Consider the following 20,653-nt stretch of genomic DNA (forward strand, 5'->3'; position numbering starts at 1 on the left):
TTGAAAAGAAGAAAGAGAAAAACAAAAAGCTCAAGGCAAAGATATAAATCAAAGGAGCTATTTTGTTTTTGTGATCAAGACACTTAGAGAGTGTGATCACATTTAGGTTTGATAGCCATACTATTAAGAGGGGTGAAACTCGTATCGGAATACGGTTATCAAAGTGCCACTAGATGCTCTAACTCATTGCATGTGCATTTAGGATCTAGTGGAATGCTAACACCCTTGATCATATTTGTGAAAATATGCTAACACATGTGCATAAGGTAATACACTTGGTGGTTGGCACATTGGAGCAAGGGTGAAGAAGTTAGAAGTGAAAACAGAGGAGATGCCAACGTCGGTCAAGTGACCGGACGCTGGATCCAAAAGCACCGGACGCTGACTGCCTGCGTCTGGTCATGTTGACTGATGGTACAGAGGCTAGGGTTTACCACCGAACGCTGGGTTGTGTCCGGTCGAGGTGGACCGGACGCGTCCGGTCGAGGAAAACCGGTTTTTGACCCTTACTGTACTCGACCGGACGCTGAGGCTCCAACGTCTGGTCAGTTTTGCCGGAGCGTCCGATCAGCTTCATAGCCATTGAAAACTGACGAACAACATTTGAAGCTGGTGACACGTGGCATCCATCAGTGGACCGGACGCTGAGTCCAGGGTCCGGTCAGTTAGACCGGAGCGTTCGGTCAAAGCGCAGTGTGCCCAGTGAAGAGGTACAACGGCTCTATTTCGTGGGGGCTTCTATTTAAGCCCCATGGCCGGCTGTGGCTCATATCTTTGGCCATTTTCATTGACATAGCAACTTTGTGAGCCTAGCCAAAGTCCTCCCACTCATCTCCATCATTGATTTATCATCATAGTGAGATTAAGAGTAATCCAAGTGCATTGCTTGGGTGTTTGCATCTAGAGGCACTTGGTGTTCGTGTTTCGCTGTGGATTTCGTTTGTTACTCTTGGTGGTTGCCGCCACCTAGACGGCTTGGAGCAACGAGGATCGTTGAGCGGAGGGTGGTGATTGTCTCTGGCTCCGATCGTGGTAATTGTGAGGGGTTCTTGACCTTTTCCCGGCGGAACGCCAAAAGGTACTCTAGTGAATTGCTCGTGGCTTGTGTGATCCTCATCTTGTGTTGGTTGTGCGGCACCCTATTGAGGGTTTGGCGTGTGAAGCAAATTAGCGCGTGAACCTCCAAGTGAGTGAATCGCCACAACGAGGAGTAGCTTGCCGACAAGTAAGTGAACCTCGGTAAAAATCATTGTGTTCGTCCTTTGATTCCGAAGTGATTGATCTTCATTGTTATTCATCCTTGTGATTGATTGGTTCACTCCTCTACACGGCGGTATAACTATCTTGATCACTCTCTTTACATTTTCGCAAACTAGTTGACAAGCTCTTTAGTGTAACTAGTTGTGAGAGTTTGCTTGCTTGATTGGTGTGGCTCTTTAGTTAGCCTTTGAGATCACACTAACATAGGGTAGTGTCATACCTCTTGTGTGAATCGACACTATCTAAACTAGAATTGTGGTAGGTGGCTTGCATTTTGAGTAGGTTAGCGCAATACTTGCTTCGCCTCATATTTGTCTAACTATTTTGTTAAGTGTTATTGTAGAAATTTTGATTAGACTATTCACCCCCCTCTAGCCATTAGGACCTTTCACACGCGCAGCGTGCGCCCGCGGCCGAGGCGTTCCATCCAGCGAGCGCGAGCAGCAGGCCGGGGAGGCACGGGCGTGGTGCCTCCATACACGCCGGTTATGACATGTGGGCCCTAGACATCATAGATAAAAAAAAAATCAATGTGTTTTTTTTGTTAAAACACATATGTTGCATAGCATTTCTGATTAAGAGTTGCATGTTTTGTACTTATAACAATACTAGGTCTCAAGCATGCACATGGTTTTGTAGCTTTGGATATTGAGCACAAGCTTTCTCATGATGATGAAACTCCTATTCTCTAGTTCTTTGCCAAATTAACAGATAGTCCTGTGGAATATGGCTATATTCTTCGTTTCAAGAACATTCCCATTCCCAATTTAGAAACATTTACATTTTGTTAGAGACCTAGAGGTGAGCAGGTGTAAACGCAGGATAAATTCGACAGAGTGAAAAGGGTTATCGGGCCAGTCAATATTTCCAAGCAAAGATCACAACTCCGGTAAAAAAAAAGTTATGATCTGCCTGGTTGATCAGCGGCGGATCCACAGGGGGGCTGGGGGGCTCCAGCTCCCCCTAATTTCTTGATTTCAAGCCTAATCACTGTAGCAAAAGCTTGATTTCACCATTAAATCTTCATGCAAATCAACATCTGTATTGTTTTAGTCCTCCCCTTTATCCCACATCGTGCATCCGCCACTGTGTGTGATCAGTACACATTTTACACTCGTATCATCATATTTCATCTGTTCCGAGCAAGCCATGTACAAAAAGCAAGTCCCAAAAGACATAAGCCAAAATTTCGAAAAGAAGCCGGTTGTTGATCACTTCCAAGTCTGAGCTCTCTTTCGCGCCAAGAACATGACAATCCGCGGGAAGAAGGTTTTCCTCTGCCTCGCGTCCGCATCCGCGTCCGCCGCCGACCACAGCTCCGTCCGCGGCATGTACCCTCCTCTCGGGCTGACTATGTGCGGGTTCCCGCGCCCCTCGTCGGCGCCCGGGGCGTCGAGCACGGAGATCTCGGCGAGGCCTGGCCGGGGTGAGCCGGTGTCACCGGGCGCGCGCCGCTGCTCGTGCTCGGCGCGCCACTGCCTGAGCTCCCGCTCCGCCGACAGCTTCTCGAACTCCGCCTCCTCGGCCTCCAGCGTCGCGGCCTCCAGTGCCTGCCGCCTCAGCTCGGTCCGCTTGTCCAGCCGCGCGACCTTCTCCAGCCTCCTCACCTCCGCGTCCTTGGCCTCCTTGATCAGCTTCACCGCCTCGACCACCCGCATGCCGGCGGCCTCCTCTGTCTCCTGCGCTCTCCGGCTCAGCTCGTCGTACTCCTCCATCATCAGCGTCACGCTCTCGCCCCCTTCCACGGCCTTATTGCTCTGTGCATTTGTGGACGGCTTGCTTTCTTGCAGCAGCGCGCCGGCCGAGGCCGTGGCCATTTCCTCCGACGTGTTCGCGGCGAGTATCTCCCGCGTCACCGCCTCCAGCCGCGCCTCCATGGCGGCGACGGCGGCCTTAGCCACGCCCGCGTCTTCCCTGGCCCTGGCGACCTCCTCTCGAGCCGACCGGGCCTTCGCCTTCGCTTCCTCCGCTTCGCGCCGTGCCTCGCCTACCCGCTCAGCCATCTTGCTCTCGTCGTCGTCCGCCTTCGCTCGTGCCTCCGCCGCGGCGAGCTCCGCGGTCAACCACCTCAGCTCCTCCTCGAGGTAAGGGATGGACGCTGGCGAGAGCCCTTCCCTTTCCCTTTCCCTCCGCCGCAGCGCGGTGAGCTCCACTTTCTCCTTCTCCAGCGCATCGCGCATCGAGGCAGCGGCGACGCGCAGGCACTTGGCCTCGTCCTTGGCCCTCTCGACGCTCGCCTTCACGTCGTCGAGCTCCTTCTTGGTCTTCTCCAGCACCGACTGGGTGCTGATCGTCGCCGGCTTCTCCTCCTGGTCCAGTGTTCCATCCGCGGCCCAAGCGAAGAGCTCGGCTTTTAGGCTCGCCAACAGTTGGGAAGCGGCCTCCGCCTTCATCTCGACGTCGCAGGCCGCCACGAGCTCCTCTCGCAGCCTCTTGGACTCCAGCTCGGCTTCCTCCAGCTCGATCTGCCACCGCGACTTGTCTTCCTCCCACGCGACCGCCAGGTCCATCCTCTTCTCCTCCGCCTCGACATGAGCGGCGCGCGAGGACTCCAGCTCCCCTTTCAGCGCGACGAGCTCGGCGGCGAGGTCCTCGACGGCCTTCGCAGCCTCCCGCGACGTTGCGGCGGCCTCCCGCGCCCGCGCCACCGCCGCGCCCGCCTCGGCCGCGGCGCGCGCGCGCACCTTCTCCAGTGACTCGGCCTCCGTTCGCGAAGCCCGCAGGTCCGCGAGCACGGCCGCGCGGCGTTCCCTGACGGCGTCGAGCTCCGCCTTCGCCTTCGCCGCGGCGCCGCGCCGCACCTCCTCGAGGCGCAGCTCGGCGAGCTCCGCCTGCTCCCGCGCCTGGGTCTGCTCGGCCCGCGCCATCTCCAGGCCCAGCCTCAGCTCGTCGGCAGCGTTCACGGCGGTTCCCAGCTCCCGCAGAGCTTGCGCTCTGCCGGCCTCCGCCTCCTGTGCTCTCTTCTGGTACTCCGTGACCTCTTCCTGCACCTGGTCGAGCTCATCCTGGACTTGCTTGCGTTTCTGCGTAGAAGAAGAAGGAATGCTAAGAAACTAGCGTCTGATCTGAACAGAGGATGTGATTCAGATTGCAGGAGGTACGCAGGTCTGCACAATACCTCTTTCCAATCAACCCCTCCGACTCCGAATTTGCTGAGGGCGCCCTTGACGGAATCGATGGGCGCCGCGGTGTCGATGCTGGCCTTGGGATCGACGGCATCGTTGAAGCGGCTGGCGATCTCTGACGCTTTGTCGCTGCTGTCTGGCTCCTGCGTTTCATCCAGCTGGTGGACCTGTCGCTGGCGCTGGGCCTGACAGGATTGAGAGCCTTGGTCAGAACTGGATGGAACAGCCGATTCCGGAGACGCATCAGGAGCGGTGGAGGGCTGGCCGCTGGTCCCGTGGACGTTAGCTTCCTCCATCCCGCAGCATAGGTGTATGATGCAGAGGAAGTGTCTGACGACCAATGCATCAAACAGATACGTATCAGGAATTCAGGATTCAGCAGCCATGGATGAGGCTGTCGAGTAATTAATTAAAACCGAGCATTTGTTCCAAATCGAGGAACAGAAGGAATGCGGTGACATAGATGGCAGCAATTCACAGCGAGAACGACAAATACATACCTGGATGGCCCTCTGTGTTCCTCCTCCTCTTCCTCCTCGGTTCCTCGCACGAAGTCCGTCGATGAGAGAGAGAGAGGAAAGGAGAGGAGAGGAGAGAAACAGAGAGAGAGAGAGGAAGGCAGGCAGGCGAGACGGATTGAGGTGCATCGAGGGAGCGGAGAAGAAGAGAGGACGAGAGAGAATGTGGTGGGGAGAGAAGCTCGCGCGCCAGCCGCGGAGCCTTCTTTCCTGTTCCTGCAGTAGCGTGCGTGGATTGGTGCTCAAATTCCAGCCGTCGGATCAGCGGGCTCCGGCCCGTGTCCGGATCTACCTGGGCCTCAATGCCCCACTGCGGCCCAGAAGAACACAGCGTGGTGGTAACGCTGCGGAGTCCACTGGCAACGGCTGGCTCAGGTGAGGTCGCCGCGTCCACGCGCCGCTGGCACCACCACCGCCGGATCGAGACGCCGCGCCCGCGCGGATAGGATGAGGCCGCCGGTGAGCAGGGCCGCCTTCGCGTCCGTGCTGATGGGGCCGCGCGCGCTCGGGGCCTCTCTAGTCGCCGCCCGCTGCGCCTCCTCCTCTCCTGCCGCCGCAGCCACCGCTGCCGTCACTGCCTACGGTGAGGACAACCATACACGATTCTTCTCTTCATGGTTCTTGTGGATCGGAAGGCTCGCCTGTCGCCTCCGCCTCATATTTAGTCAGCCTGTAGGAATCCAATTCAAGTTGTTAGCAGTTTAACACGACATAGCACTCCGTTTGCTCGTGCTGTGCGTACCTTGTTCCTGCTTATTACTAGTAAGTAAGTAGCACTTGCATTGGCCATTGACGGCTAATCGAGGTCAAGCAAGCCGGTGTCGTCGTCTCCGGACATGTCATGTGCCAGTGGCGTTTTCCTCACCGGTTTATTTTCCTGTTAGTCTTGTACTCTTGTGTGCTCTTGTTATGCCCGTTGTCTGTATGATCCATCTATTGTATAATTAATAAACTAGAATCACGCTATTGTAGTGTACATAAATAAATCCTGTTCCCCTTTTATGGCAACCGTGTTTCTTACAAAGTTACAATTTCCCAAATTAATTCCAGATCATGCATCGTTTGTTAAGGAAATCGCCGCAACCGATCCTCCAGAGCATCTCAACTCTCTCCTGAATGTGCTTCAAGCACGAGGTATGGCTTCAAATATCGCACAAGGATTTCGTTTCTGGTTGCTTCCCTATTGTCCACTTCGGCACTTCCACTCGTGCATACCTGAATTGGGGCCTTTTACTGTTCCTCTCTCTCTCTCTCTCTCTCTCTTTCTGGCACAGTGGTAAATTGACAGTTCCAACTTCCAAGCATTTGTTAGTGTTGGGCTTCAGCAGAAATCCTATCTGATTAGTTATTTTTTATCTTGGTAGTGGTTACAATTCAATTTTTGCCTCTGATCGTGCCTCTGCCTGTTTACTAATTTCAAATAGAAACCATGCTGTTTAAATCTAGCTGTTGGGACTTTGGACCCGACCTTGATCTCACAAATACATTTGATTACAGTCATGGAGACCTTCGCCAAGCACTGGTGGATGTTTACCAATAGGCTTTGATTTTATTTCAAATTGTTTTGGATGTATGAACTCTGTTGCTATTTGCTACCTTCTGTTTTCATTGTCATCTTATAGCTGAAGTTTGCAATAAATGTCCGGTGCATGCCTCATGCAGAGGCCAGAACAAAAACTATTCCTTCATCTAGAAAACTACACTTGGCAGGTGAAAAGATTGTTTCTCCTGGAGCAAAAAGAGGGTTGATTCCATGTGTTGTTCCCTTGTCAGAAAGTCCAGCAGGTATTTATATGTTAGAGATCGAATGATTCTTTTAATTAGAAGCATCTATGATCTAGGTTTGATAAGTCTCTGGTTCTACCTGACATTATCAGTCAAAATGCAGGTAATTTGACATCCCTCCTTAGATGGCCAACCGCTCCAACTGGGTACACTAAATATGCTGCTATTTCTATATCCATGGTATGTTTCAAAAGGCATATATCCAAATATTCGTATGTATTTACTTGTCCTTCAGGATGGAAATGCCTGTTGTGGAAGTTCGTAAACATGGGTTGTGGCTTTTGTCTAAGAATGTAAGTTTGTGTTGTATCTTATTACAACTTTCTTGTCTTAGAGTAAGTGAAAATCACATGCGATCTTCATAATTTTACTCATGTTTATCAGGTGAAACAGTATATCCACCGAATACTTGTTGAGGCTGACATCAATGCTGATACTGGCGATAATTTATGGGCTGCCGTGGGTGAAGCTGGTAACCTTTATGCTAAAGGTGACTTCAAAGAGTCGCAGCTGCCAGACCTTGATGTCTATTTGTTGAAGAAGGTTGAGAGATACATGTCAGTTCCTAATTACTGAGTTACAAGGCAGCTTGTGTACTGATGCTTTTTTGTAGGTTGGACTTTTCCCTGATGTTATAGAGAGGAAAACATTGCGCCATCTTGAAAAAGGAGATAATGTAAAACTCTTAGTGTTGGAGTATGAGAGTATGTGTATTAGGCCCATGAGGCCCATGTATGACCAATATACATTGCTACCCTCCTTCTAGGGTTAGTATGATGAAATCACAACTCTAGCATGGTATCAGAGCTAGGCTTTCCTCCTCCCCTTTCCCACCCAGCCGCCAGGCGCCGCCGGCCGATTTCTTGCCGCCGCCATGGCTGGCCGTCCTCCCTCTGCCGGGTGATCCACGTCCGGAGGTGGGCTCCACTTCCCGGCGCATCTTCGTGGGTGCCACCTCCCGACATCTTGCCCGGGCCTGTCGGTTGGAACCCGGCGGCCTTGGCCAGATCCTTCAGCACCATGGCCCTGACACCGCCTGCTGGTACCGACTGGATTGCCGATTCGGGTGCCACTTACCACACTACTCCAGACCCTGGTATACTCTCTTCTTTTCACCCTCCTTCTTCCTCTCATCCTTCGTCCATCATGGTCGCGAATGGTTCGTGTATTCCAGTTACGTCCGTGGGTGCCGCCGGCACTCATGGTTCCTTTCGTCTACACTGACGCCGACTGGGCCGGGTGTCCGGACACTCGGCGCTCTACCTCAGGCTACGCTGTCTTTCTGGGCGGCAACCTGGTGTCCTGGTCGTCCAAGCGCCAACCGGTGGTCTCCCGATCCAGTGCCGAGGCGGAATACCGAGCTGTCGCTAACGGCGTGGCTGAGGCCTCCTGGCTCCGACAGCTCCTTGCCGAGCTCCACAGCCCTCTCTCCCGGAGCACGCTGGTCTACTGCGACAACGTCAGTGCGGTGTACCTCTCCACCAACCCTGTGCAGCACCAACGGACCAAGCATGTGGAGATCGACCTACACTTTGTCCGTGATCGGGTTGCTATCGGCGATGTTCGGGTCCTCCACGTCCCGACCACCTCCCAGTTTGCCGACATCTTCACCAAGGGCCTCCCGTCATCGACCTTCACCGAGTTTCGCTCCAGCCTCAACATCATTGGTGGCTAGTTGCGTCTGTGGGGGGGGGGATCGTGTGATCGTGTGTGCTTCTTTTCATGACCAGTCTGTAACTCCGCTGCGCCGGTAGTTCAGACTGCGGGGGGGTGTTGGAGTATGAGAGTATGTGTATTAGGCCCATGAGGCCCATGTATGACCAATATACATTGCTACCCTCCTTCTAGGGTTAGTATGATGAAATCACAACTCTAGCACTTAGATCTTTCCAGAGATGCATTGATCTTGTTTACATAATGATTTTTAGTATGCACTGTTTTTTTTTCTCTTCAGGTCTCGGCTCTCATTACTGGAGAATTCTATAGTAGAGATCAATTTCCTGGATTTGGAAGACCCTTTGTGTTCAATGCAGAGATTTTAAAAAGGTATTGTTGTGACATGATCAGTGTAATTACAAATTGTGCAATGCAAGATCAGGGGAACCTATTAGGTGGATGTTTGCATTTCGTGTCGAACATATATGATTACGTGGTTACATTACATGTTGCATGAACATGAGGTATGATTTCCTGATTTAATTGCAAAATGTGAGGCAAACACAATATTGGTCACATGCAGAATTTATATACCTAAACAATTCTGTACTGTCTGGCCTCAAAAGATGGCAATACACTTGTCCGTGGCCACTTACGTCATATGATTTAACTGGATGTATTTTCCATGCACAAAGGCCAGAACAAAATTTAATGTTCATCTGTGTTCTTTATTTTCTTGTTGTTTTGTTGTTGTTAGAGTTGGACGTACATCTGAAGCCAAAGATTCAGCTCGAGTGGCTCTGAAATCACCATGGTGGACACTTGGCTGCAGTTACGAAGTATGATTTGTGCGGCCTTTTCATGTTCTGTTTGTATGCCTAGCAGCCAACAGATATTTCCCTATTTTCTTTTAGTCTCTCTTCTTGAAAGTTGAAACCAAAGACTTATACACCTTTTCATGAAACAGGAGGCTGCTGAACTAGCTGGGTGGGAGGATGAGCAGCTCGAGTTTATAAGAGAGAAGGTAACTGAGGAGGGCAAGCGTGAGGACCTGAAGAAAGGAAAGGCTCCAGAACAGGTGGCTGACGAGAGTCTCTTTAATTTGTCACATAATAACATTCAATAATTTCTTGGTTAACTCCATTGCCTTTGCTGCTCTGGTGCGCTGCAGGTGGTTCTTGACGAGGCAGCATTTTTAATGGATTTAGCATCTGTGGATGGTAACTGGGATGAGGTTGTGGATCGGATTGTTGAGTGTTACAGAGAAGCTGGGCTTCTTGACATTGCAAATTTCATTGCCTACAGGGAGTAGATGTTACATTCCCTATGGTCTACAGTGTTATTCAAGAAATTTTGGTTCTTTCGTGCTCTGGTATTTATATTTTATTCTTATATAAGAGAAGAAGGCCCAACCATTACATTGCAGCAGTCCTTTTTTTTGCCATCAGTTAGTGTCCAGCACCATAATTTCATGCCTGTATAGCTCTGAACGTACTTTTGCCATTTAAACTTTCATGGTTATTCAGGATCAATATGTGTCACTTGTCAGAGTACATTTTTATTTTCTTGATCCATGGCAGATTTGCTTTGATTCAGGATATACAAGTTTGAATACGTAGATATTTGAGATTTTCTATCTGAGGTGATCCTCCAACCAGAATGTCATGAACTCATGATGAATATTGATGGGCACATGAGAGATTCTTCATTGGATAAAGTTTCCTTTGAACCATGGAAGTTGATTTGGAAAACCTAGGCTCCTAACTATCCACAGCAGATGCCTTCTATGTGATGAAGAAGAGGAGAATATGCAACTCATTCTCACCAATATTTCAAGCCTGTGTTTTCTCTGAACATGCATGTTCTAGCAAGCTGGTCTCCAAGATTTCAAGCCAAGACTCTAAAAGTGGGTTGAATTGGATGATTGTTCTTGCGGTTTGGATGCTATGAAAGCATCAGCATGATTGTGTCTTCGATGGAGCGTCGCTGAGCATCCAAAGGGTGCTCCAATGCGAGAGGCAGCACAGTTTTGGGTTGTGGCTGGTGCCAGGGGGCTTGGGGCTGTGTGTTTCTTATGTTATTTTTTCCCCTTTAGGTGGTTCTAATGCAACCTAGGCCCCGTTCGCTTCGCTGAAAAAGCAAACTGAAACACTGTTCCAGATGATTTGTTATGAGAGAAAAACATTGTTTCGGCTGAAAAGACAAACTGAAAAATACGGATCATAAGATAAGCGAACATGACCTATCTTTTACTGTCTGTGGGTTGTATTCTTTACTATTTTCTCCTTAATTAATGCAATCACGCGTAATTCTCCAGCATGCATACAGGAGAAACAATGTTAAAACTAGAAATGGTATCAGCGACAACAATGTCTTCCGTATGGAAATATTGTACAGTTAGCCATGACTCATCACAATTCCAAGGTTCTACAAGCTGTAGCTGATATACACAGAGAACTGAGAACTCGGAGAATGATAATACAGTCATTTGTCAGCAATTTTACATCTATTCAAGTTAATAACAGAAGTAATATATACATCTCATGGAACATATAATACAAGAAGTATATACACCTCATGGAGTACAAAGGACCCGAGCAATAAAAAAAGGGTGTACCCAGTGCAGAGAGCTCCCGCTCTGTGCGGGGTCTGGAGAAGGGTGTCAGTGGCAAGCCTTACCCTTGTCTGTACAATGTGAGGAGACCACGACTCGAACCCGGGACCTTCCGGTCACTGACGATAAGACTCTACCGCTTGCACCAGGCCCGCCCTTCACAGAGGACCCGAGCAATAGAGACACAAAATTGGCTATGTGGGTAATGTCATGAGACACTGGCAGTCATGGCAAGCTTGGAGGGGAAAGAGATTGTTTGGTCACTTTCATCTCCCCGCAGTTACTGATATAAACGGTCTTAAGTGGGCGGTCCCACATAGCCCGAGCAGTTTGAGCCCTTTCATCGCCAATCAACTGTGCGAAGTCATTGAAGAGGCGGATCCTTTCAGCTGGCTTGTAGGTAGGTATGGTTGCGATGCTGGTGATAACATCCATTCCTGGATAACAAATGGCACAAAGCATCACAACACAAAAGCCAATGAGCTAAATACATTTCAAGAGGTACACAAATTCGTAAATATTGCAGATTCAAGAAAGCAAATTCAGATATTGTGATTCCATATATTGTGGTAAAATATCTTGTGTAACCTATCAGCATGAGAAAAGACAGCACCTCGATCAGACTCAGTTTCTTCCGAGTACTGAAGCTAAACTTTACTAGAGAAACTGACACATATAAAACCCATGCAAGAACTTAATTTCCACTAGGATTAGTATGCCAAAAAGGTATTTACAATCTTTTAAGGTAGTGGATCAAGATGTATTAATATCTTTAACCATATCCATTAGCAAGTTTAATAATGAATAGCACGTCGCTGCCAGCTTTTCCCAGTTTTTTCTCTGTATATAGACGAACCTACTCTATTATCCTTGTGTGACAAATCTGCCGCTTGAAAGAAGTACAGCTGCACAGGCATCAAAATATCGGTTTTTTCTAATGTGCATCCACATCATTATTTTCCCAACCAAATATCAGCAGAATACAGAAATACGACCCAAGAATCCATGGTTGTTTTTAACGAAAGCACTATTTGGAATTTTACCTTTCACCACATATGGGTTGACTTTTTTTTTTGTTCTACCAAGTGTCATTTGCACTTGCCAAATGAGGTCAGTGAATGCACAACAATATCCATATTTTTAGCTTGTTATTCATGCATAAAAAATATTTGTCACCACATAAATTGCTAATCATCAAGAACAATGATTTCTTCATGAGAGAAAGGAAACCCCCTGTTCTAAAAATTTCAACAACTAGCATGAGGCATATAAAACTGCAAATTCTATACACTGATGTAGTCATATAGTTTCAACAAAATATTATTTGATGAAAAATGAACTCAGCTTCAATGTTTATGTTTTCTTCTGCTTGGACCACAAAAGTAACCATGAATGAAATAAGATAATTGTAATAATATAAGATTTTTTTTAAGTTTTCCGTTTTGCACAAGTGTGAAATTTGCATGGCACAAGGACAAACCTACTTCGCCATGCTCATGTAAAGCTGCAAATTAAATTTGCACCTTCTATACTCTGATGTAGTCATATAGCTTACTTCAACATTATGTGTCAGAGCTTAGCAAGCCTATGATATTAAAGAAATAACAAAGGACATCAAGTATAATTCCAATTCATGAAAAATGAACTAGCTTTCATGTTGTTTATGTTTTGTTCTGTTGAACCACAAAAATAACCGGCCTTTGGATGTGACCCTAAACTTTGCTGTCTTACCAACACTTTCACTCATATGTTGGTCATTCTACGAAATTCCTCAACGTTGTAATATGTTTGGAAAATATTCAAGGGAAGAATACTAAAGTTCTTGAAAGACCGACGATTCAAAACATAATGTGATGTGAAAACAATGCTCTAAAAAAGAAAGTAACTCACCTTCCAATACAGTCCCAAAGACAATATTCTGGCCATCAAGCTCAGGACAGGGTCCTGGCCCTGCAGTAACCAAGAATTCAACATTGTGATAATTAGGGTTGAGCTTGATGTCATCATCATCATCATTCTGTCCAAGGCATAAGGAAAGCGTGCCGGGCCTTGCATGCCTCAATTCGAATGCTTTAGGGTGAACAGTCTCAGAATTCCTAACAAGGCCCGAGGGAGGCTCGACCTCACCCTTGTCATGCCGAGAACCTTGTCGGCCAGCAGCAAAAAACTGTCCTTGAAGGAGCTTGTGGACAAGGGTGCCCCTATATGCAGCTGCAGTACACGTAGCTTTGAAATTGGCAGTAGTAACGGGGAGAAGCCGACCATAGAGACCAAAGACAACACGACCAAGAGGCTCAGAATCAGGGCATGAGGAAAGCTCAGCTCCTAGAGGTCTGTCTGAGCGAAAGTAGCTTGGACAGACACTGAAGTCCATGAAGATGCGATCTGTGATCGTGGTGTCGATTGTTGAGGTGGATGGTGTGTTTGTGTCATCTACAGCAAGGGAGGAGGATGTGTGGAGGAGAAGAAACGAGGCAGGTAGGGAGAAGAGAGACCGTCTAAGAATTTTGGGTGACTTGGTGCATTTATGGGTATTGTCATGGTTTGCTCTCGGACGAAAACAAGCATGGTGGCTGTTGGGTTGGTGGTAGAGGCTAAGGTAGACAGGGTAAACCGTGGAGGATGCAGCTCTCATGTTTGAGGAAGGCAAAGCCATCTGATGAAAGTGAACTGTTCAGTTTTTGTCCTTCCAATAAAATTATGGTAGACAATCTGGTTGGAATTGTGCTAATACCAATACCTTTCCTGCAAATACAACCGAAGTGAATGAGATGCAAAATTTCCTGAACTAGAATTGTACAAGCTACTGTCACTATGCATGATTCTGAAATCTGCAGCCTGTTCGGCAGGCCGTAAACGATCATGGATTATTTACTGCTGGCTGATTTGGTGTGAGAGAAAAATATTGTTCCAGCTTATAATCCACAATCGTATACGAGCAAGCGAACAGGCCTGCTGAACATTAAAATTCTGCAACTTCAACTTCTACAAATGGAAGCGTGGAACCTTCAACTTCTACAAATGGAAGCGTGGAGAGGCGTAGGATGGGCAGTGCATCACATTAACTATCCTATAGTATCTGGAGACTATGGTATTCTTTGAAGAGATTTGATTTGCACATTCCCCACCATGCCTTTGCACCTAGTATATCAGATTTAAGCATCATTTATCATCCAAAGTTTGCCATGAAAGTTACCATGTATGAATGCGACAACGATAAAGTTTGTGCTTCACTGAATTTTGTCTTTATACATATAAAAAAAACTAAAATTTGTCTATCGAGTATCGATACACTCTATGCACAGAGAATGACAGAAGTGGGCAAAGGCATCTGCCGTCAGTTATTGCTTGTTGTAAAGTCACTTTTGGCAGTCAGGACAGAAATGGACTCTAAAAGCTTGGACAACACAAAGTTCAGATCTTTGGCTCGCCAAGCCATCACAGCCCTCCTCCTTACCCGAGTTTGGGACCAGCTATATGCAGACTTGCAGAGCATAAACAGCATGCTGCGCAATGCGAGTGAGTAGAGTAGGGAATGAGGAGCTCATATTTCAAAATCAAACAGGCCTTGGTACTCCAAATTGTTAACTTTGCCATGGTTTATTGAAAGTCTCTAGCGATGAATTTATGATTTGTGTGAGTAAAATCGAGCACTTGTTCCAAATCCAACAAGGCCGCTGGGCGTCCAGATCGAAGAACAGAAGGAATGCGGTGACAGAGACAGCAAACATGGGAAGGGGAGCAGCGATTTACAACGAGACATACCTGTATTCCTCCTCCTCCTCGGTTCCTCCTTGCAGGGTTAGGAGAGGAGAGGAGAGGAGAGGAGACCGGAGAGAGCGGTTGCGAGCGGGGAGAGGAGAGGAGTCAGGAGAGTGTGGTGCGGAGAGAAGCTGGCGCGCCAGCCGTCGGATCAGGATCAGCTTTCGTCGCTATGTCCGCATCTCTACCTGGCGCTTAGTCGAAGCTTTATCCGGCAAAGGCCCACTGAAGCCCCAGAAGAAACCGTTAGAGTGGTCCATGACTGAGTAGGCCCTATCCTGTCCATGAGGGTGGCTGCTGTGCAGCGTCGTGGATATGACGCCGACCACTTCGTCTCTCTACTTCTCTTCTCTAGCCGTAGCCGTAGCTGAAGGCTCAAGCTGCCTGCCTGAATTGGGAACTCCCTCATCTCATCTTCCTCCTCTACTACCCAGAATCAGAATCATCCCGTCACCGGCGAGCTCTCGTCGTCGCCGGGACACCGACGACTGGGCGTGTGCCGCCGCCGGCCTTTCTCCAGGTCTTTTTGCCGGCCGCCCTTTGCAGTCGCACCCACCAGCCAGGTATGCCCGCCAACCGAGCGCCATCGTCGAACCTTAATCCAAGCTATATATCTCGTCCAATTACAAGCGTATACGTACATGCATGAATGATACTCCGTACCAACTACCAACTGAACTGACCGCGTGCTTTTGTTTGCAAAAATTATCTACATAGGCTCCGCCTCTCCCTGCTTCCAAGCGCGGAATGCCGATGACATGAGCCCGTGGCCGCTCCAGCTGCTCCTCGTGCATCTGCCCTCGTGTTCCAATTCCAAGTACTGCTGGGGCTAGGGAGCATATGGTCCCCGTTTCATGACCTTCATGAGCTGTTCCGCGGCCGTCTCCAACGGCATTGCGCCGCGCTTCCTCATCTGCGCGCGCGGGGTGCTCGCTCCCGGTTCCCACAGGAGTAGTAGGAGGGCGAGGCGCAGGCACGCGGCGGTCTTCGCTAAGACGAGGCGGAGGCGGCGGCGGCCCAGCGAGTGGCAGCGGCCGTGGTGGAGGACCTTCTTTGCTGACTGGAACGAGGACGAGGAGAGCCTGGCCGGGTTCAGGGAGGACGACGAGCTGCTGGAGGCGATTGGGGCCGACCAGGAGCTGTCGGAGAACGAAAAGTTCGAGGAGTGGAGGAGGAAGGCCGAGGCGATTGTTGAGCTGCGCGAGGCCCAGCAGGATGCGATGAACACCGAGGCGCGGTCGTGGGAGGATTGGACCAGTGGTGGCGGCGCCGGCGGCGCGTCGGCGAATGGAGGTGGAGGTGGAGGTGGGGACTGGGGCGGGGAGGCCAGCTTGTTGGACGAGATAACTGATGATCCTGCGGAGATCGTGTGGGACAAGGGCGTTATTGAGGCTTTCAGAGATACCGTCGATGATGATTATGAGGACATGCTCTTCGAAGATCGAGTGTTTATGTATGCCTCCACAAACTCGGTGCGTTGCCTTCTTTTTTACTACTACCTTGTTTGTGTTACCAAGTACCCTTTTTTTTTTTGAAAAGGTGTTACCAAGTACTAGCATAATACACTACTGCCGACCGATAATGTAATCATGACATGCCACTAGTTACAAGTACTGCTCATCGTCACTACATACACCATTAAGGCATGACATAGAAGAAAGATGGGCTCATTTTAACCAAAATATTCTTCTTTGAGGATCCATTTCAATGAAATAAAAAGAAAAAATGTTGTATACTTATTAAGCATGCACCATATTACTAATACTAAGAACTTTTGAACTTTGAGCTGACAAAAAGACATTGTACTGTACAGGCCAAATTTCTAGCATTGTTGATTGTGGTTCCGTGGGTGGTAGATTTTGCAGTCCATCACTATGTTATGATGCCCTTCTTAGACAGGTAACTCATCTCACCCATTCCGTATGATCCCTTCTCGTCAGTGAAGTACCAAGCTCTGATAAGTCATAAGAGTATCTCCTTTTGCTCCTGTCGTTACGTCCAACCATGTATGCTTAAATGCAGAATGTATTACATGGAACATTACATAATAACAGGTATGTCGAGAAGGTTCCACTGGCAGCTGAGTTACTTGATGTAAGGCGCAGCCAGAAACTGCACATGGTTAAAGACCTAAACATGGAAAAGGCAAGATACCGTATGGAAGTAGAGATTGGCAAATCTCCTCCACTTTCTGATGAGGAGGTCTGGTTTGAGCTGCGGGAAAAAGCGTGAGAAAATCCTGAATACCATGCTTTCTTGCCAAGTCATTACTTTTATAAATGCACCATCCATCAGAACCCTATTTGTTCTCTGCCAGTATGAACAACTTTCTTCTCTTCTTTATCAGGATAGAGTTGAGGGATGATTGGAGGCTAGAAAATCGAGAAGCTTTTGCAAATATATGGTCCGATATGGTTTATGGGATTGTTCTATTCCTTCTTCTCTGCTTCAACCAGAGCAAAGTAAGTATCTATCGGAAGACGGTTGCATTTTCATTTTCAATTGCATATCACGATCTATGTAGCACTGTTGCTATGCATGTGGACACATAGTTTTCTCCTTATTCTAAATAGAGTTTAAATGATTAGACAGATTCATGTGCTATTAGACCCTACTAATGTCAAAGGAGTGCTAGTTACTTTACACTTTTACCTTCAAATAACTGCAAAAAATGTTCTAACCACAATTTCACTGGCCTCATTTTTCTTCTGTACTTGGTGTACCCCACAATTCTAAGGTAGTGCTAATGACATATCATTCCATGTGAGAAATCTAACTCTATATTGGTGGTCAAAATCTTGAAAAGTTGACCAAAGGCTTGTAGGATAGCACCTACTTTGGACCAAAGATGTGTCATCCAGTTAGCGTAACTGGCAGACATCTTTCAGTAATAAAAATGTCTTGGAAATATAAATTTGTCTGATTGATTATCATGGCCTTTTGTTTCTCCAAATGAATATATAGAGTTATGTTGTTATCATACATCTTACTTTTACTCCCTCCTCACATTCAGGTTGCGATGCTGAAGTTCACAGGATATAAGTTGCTAAATAGCATTTCAGACACTGGGAAGGCCTTTCTTATTATTCTAATATCAGACATCCTTCTAGGGTATGTTATATGAATTGTCATTCTCTTAAATAGAAGATCTTTGTATGCCTATAGTTGAGGCCTGAATTCATTTACCCAGCATGCTCTTGTAAGCGTTATTCATGACATTTTATCATCAGTACTCCTGGCTAGTTGGAGCTTGACCAAACAAACGGGAGGGGCTAGTCTATGTAATTGAGCTCTAAACACTCATAAACAGTACCAAAATTTAGTGTTTACTCAATGGAGACTGCGTTGGACAAGGGGGGCCATGGCCCACCTTAGTCTCAACTAAGCTCTGCCCCTGACTGGCACAGTATATACACATTCCTTGCATATAATGTGACATGTCACATGTGCAAGTAGTTCAAAAACAGGGAAGTATTTAGGTTATGACTACTAGGACAAATTAAGTATAGTGTTAATGTGCTATACTTGTGCTTGAGATATCATCGTCCATACTGATTCTAGTGCTAGATTGTTTTCCCTTTCATCCAAAGCTAAGCACTATGTTTTTTTACCTATAGTTTATAAACAATGAGTTTATCCACTTCATAAAATCCACTAGCTGCATTTTTGCAGGTACCATTCAGAGTCAGGTTGGCATACAATGGTAGAAGTTGTTCTCGAGCATTACGGGCTTGAATCTGATGAAGCGGCGGTCACATTTTTTGTTTGTCTGGTTCCAGTTGCTTTGGATGTGTACATAAAGTTTTGGGTATGCCTTTTCTCGTCTAATTAACAGGGATAAAAAATAGTTTAGTAGCATAGCTTTTTTAAGGAACCTCTTAATTTTGTAAGAAATTTTCTGTCATACGGTCCTACCTCACCATTTCATCTGTTCTCAATACACATTTTAGCAACTCCAGTACTACCATTTTAGTCACCTTTTTATAGAGGAGTAAGTTGCAACTTTCTTTTTTGTTGGAAACAAAATTCAATTTTCCATTGACTGCTTGGTTTTATTAGCTACAACTTTTATGGATGTAAAACATTGTTCGGTGTTCCTGGTATTATTAGTTTATATGAGTTTAGAAGTTCACACTGTAATCTGAATAAGATCAAGATACTTAGTTTATTTTTCTATGTTGCAGGTATACAAATACCTTCCAAGATTATCACCCAGTGTGGGCAACGTTCTGGATGAAATAAAGCGCCATTAGAGAAAAAAATTTAGTTTCCTTAATTGGGAAACTGCTTGGAAAATTGTCGCCTTCCAGGTATGTATTGGGCTCTGGATTCGTACTTGCTTTATTTTCAGTTTGAACAGTAAGTAGTGGAGAATCTATTCACTATTTTGTTGTTCAGGGAGAATAAAAGAAGATATTTAGTCCCTGAACAAGGGATGCACATTTCTGTATGTTAGGTTATCGCCAGGTTCATTCTTTTGGCAAGAAAAACCAACAATGTTAATTGGAAGAGTGCAGTGTGAAATATTTTTTTTTTTGAATGACAGTGTAAAATATTACAAAACACTTTTTCCTGGTATATTCAGCTTTTGTTTTTCTTGAATTCTTGCTTGAGATGATGAATACATAAATTGTTCCTGTCACTCTTAAGAATGAACATGGAACCGCCAAAAAACATAAACAGATAAACTATCCTGACTTGATAATTTGATAATTTTTTTGTGCTTAGGCTGGGAAACTTGTTACGGTTTGCAGGTAGTCAATGGGTATATTGGCTCGGCATATTAAGTTTTCAAATCTGAAGGATGTCTTCGTCTGAAAGGCCTTTCCTAGAATGCCTGCCTGGCCATCAATCAGAGTGTCCGGCTGTTGGGGAAGACTGTGAATTGGAGAAGTAACCTGAGCTAGTCCTTATATTCTATAAAAAAACAATGTCTTGTGAAAGACTATGTTAGCCGGTTAGCAATATTCTCCGGGTGAACACGATAGATACCATACAGGAAACTTGAGGCTTTTGGTCTGTCATATATCATTGACAAGCATTTTTGCCTTAGAAATTCTTTTGCATGTTGGAGGTGTAGAGAGGTTGAAATCTGTCAGGTTACTGTTTCAGGATGTCCAGAGCTGCAAACTTCATATTTTAGAACTGAAACGTATCGACATCTTGAAGGCATCAGAAAAGGAGGCGTAATGAGTTGCAGGGTTCAGGAACCGAAATATACGCAAGTTTTAAGCTTCATTTAAATCCTAAAGTTCAATTGTAAATTGTTTCAGTTCGAATCTTTTATCTTTCAACAAAGTTTTAATTTAATTTAACCAAGGTAGGCTTTGTGTTGCAATAAAAGGAATGGGGGAAAACGCAAAAGAAAGGTTCCATGACTCGGAATCAAACATCAGGCAAACAATCTCTCTTGTCTACAGCAGGCCTTGAACTCATATTTCAAAGTCTCTAGTTATGATTTGTGTGAGTAAAATCGAGCATTTGTTCCAAATACAAGAAGGCCGCTGCTGGGCGTCCAGTCCAGATCGAAGAACAGGAGGAATGCGGTGACAGAGACAGCAAACATGGGAAGAGGAAGCAGCAGTTTACAACGAGACATACCTGTCTTCCTCCTCCTCGGTTTCTCGCAAGGTGAGGGGAGACCGATTGCGATTGCGAATTTTGCGAGCGGGGAGAGGAAGAAGGGAGGACGAGCCAGTGTGTGGTGGTGAGAGAATCTGGCGCGCAGCCGTCGGATCAGGATCAGCCCCGCCATGTCCGCATCTACCTGGGCCTTTTAGTCGGGCTGAATCCCGGAAAAAGCCCACTGCAACCCCATAACAGAAGAAGCCGTTAGAGTTTGTCCACGAGGTGAGGTCCATGAGGGTGGCTGGGCTGCTGTTGGTGTGCCGTGGCGTCGTGGGTGGAGTGGATATGACGCCGACCGACCTCTC

The 20,653-nt window shown here is 47.0% G+C and overlaps 4 protein-coding genes across 10 annotated transcripts; 2 read left to right on the forward strand and 2 right to left on the reverse strand.

Moving 5' to 3' along the window:
• Nucleotides 1-2,366: 2,366 nt before the first annotated feature.
• On the reverse strand, nucleotides 2,367-5,165 carry LOC136450683 (protein WEAK CHLOROPLAST MOVEMENT UNDER BLUE LIGHT 1-like). Of its 3 annotated transcripts, none has more exons than XM_066451250.1 (3): nucleotides 4,886-5,165; nucleotides 4,379-4,570; nucleotides 2,367-4,283 (listed from the first exon to the last, which is right to left on the reverse strand). In XM_066451250.1, the coding sequence occupies exons 1-3, from the start codon at nucleotides 5,030-5,032 to the stop codon at nucleotides 2,472-2,474; spliced, it is 2,151 nt and encodes a 716-aa protein (XP_066307347.1). In that variant the 5' UTR covers nucleotides 5,033-5,165; the 3' UTR covers nucleotides 2,367-2,471. The 3 variants fall into 3 exon arrangements, with proteins under 3 accessions (XP_066307347.1, XP_066307348.1, XP_066307353.1); XM_066451251.1 differs by having other exon boundaries at nucleotides 4,379-4,715; nucleotides 4,886-5,021; XM_066451256.1 differs by having other exon boundaries at nucleotides 4,379-4,779; nucleotides 4,886-5,008.
• Nucleotides 5,166-5,212: 47 nt separating this feature from the next.
• LOC136450742 (protein IN CHLOROPLAST ATPASE BIOGENESIS, chloroplastic-like) lies at nucleotides 5,213-9,762 on the forward strand. 2 transcript variants are annotated; one of them, XM_066451338.1, is made up of 11 exons: nucleotides 5,213-5,486; nucleotides 5,954-6,037; nucleotides 6,614-6,688; nucleotides 6,792-6,834; nucleotides 6,924-6,981; nucleotides 7,073-7,231; nucleotides 7,302-7,364; nucleotides 8,643-8,734; nucleotides 9,102-9,183; nucleotides 9,312-9,422; nucleotides 9,516-9,762. In XM_066451338.1, the coding sequence occupies exons 1-11, from the start codon at nucleotides 5,351-5,353 to the stop codon at nucleotides 9,654-9,656; spliced, it is 1,044 nt and encodes a 347-aa protein (XP_066307435.1). In that variant the 5' UTR covers nucleotides 5,213-5,350; the 3' UTR covers nucleotides 9,657-9,762. The 2 variants fall into 2 exon arrangements, with proteins under 2 accessions (XP_066307435.1, XP_066307442.1); XM_066451345.1 differs by lacking the exon at nucleotides 7,302-7,364.
• A 1,040-nt stretch (nucleotides 9,763-10,802) lies between these two features.
• Nucleotides 10,803-20,432, reverse strand: LOC136450758 (peptidyl-prolyl cis-trans isomerase CYP28, chloroplastic-like). Of its 2 annotated transcripts, none has more exons than XM_066451360.1 (3): nucleotides 20,322-20,432; nucleotides 12,849-13,703; nucleotides 10,803-11,395 (listed from the first exon to the last, which is right to left on the reverse strand). In XM_066451360.1, exons 2-3 carry the CDS (start codon nucleotides 13,612-13,614, stop codon nucleotides 11,184-11,186), a joined length of 978 nt encoding a protein of 325 aa, XP_066307457.1. In that variant the 5' UTR covers nucleotides 13,615-13,703; nucleotides 20,322-20,432; the 3' UTR covers nucleotides 10,803-11,183. The 2 variants fall into 2 exon arrangements, with proteins under 2 accessions (XP_066307457.1, XP_066307449.1); XM_066451352.1 differs by lacking the exon at nucleotides 20,322-20,432 and adding an exon at nucleotides 14,724-14,871.
• LOC136450697 (protein DAY-LENGTH-DEPENDENT DELAYED-GREENING 1, chloroplastic-like) lies at nucleotides 15,075-20,033 on the forward strand. Of its 3 annotated transcripts, none has more exons than XM_066451283.1 (9): nucleotides 15,075-15,283; nucleotides 15,438-16,192; nucleotides 16,534-16,619; nucleotides 16,775-16,948; nucleotides 17,068-17,182; nucleotides 17,734-17,831; nucleotides 18,393-18,528; nucleotides 18,905-19,030; nucleotides 19,833-20,033. In XM_066451283.1, exons 2-8 carry the CDS (start codon nucleotides 15,575-15,577, stop codon nucleotides 18,971-18,973), a joined length of 1,296 nt encoding a protein of 431 aa, XP_066307380.1. In that variant the 5' UTR covers nucleotides 15,075-15,283; nucleotides 15,438-15,574; the 3' UTR covers nucleotides 18,974-19,030; nucleotides 19,833-20,033. The 3 variants fall into 3 exon arrangements, with proteins under 3 accessions (XP_066307380.1, XP_066307372.1, XP_066307362.1); XM_066451275.1 differs by lacking the exon at nucleotides 19,833-20,033 and adding an exon at nucleotides 19,449-19,776; XM_066451265.1 differs by lacking the exon at nucleotides 19,833-20,033 and adding an exon at nucleotides 19,475-19,776.
• Nucleotides 20,433-20,653: the final 221 nt, after the last annotated feature.

Source organism: Miscanthus floridulus, chromosome 1 (assembly GCF_019320115.1).
Source record: "Miscanthus floridulus cultivar M001 chromosome 1, ASM1932011v1, whole genome shotgun sequence".
NCBI lineage: Eukaryota > Viridiplantae > Streptophyta > Magnoliopsida > Poales > Poaceae > Miscanthus > Miscanthus floridulus.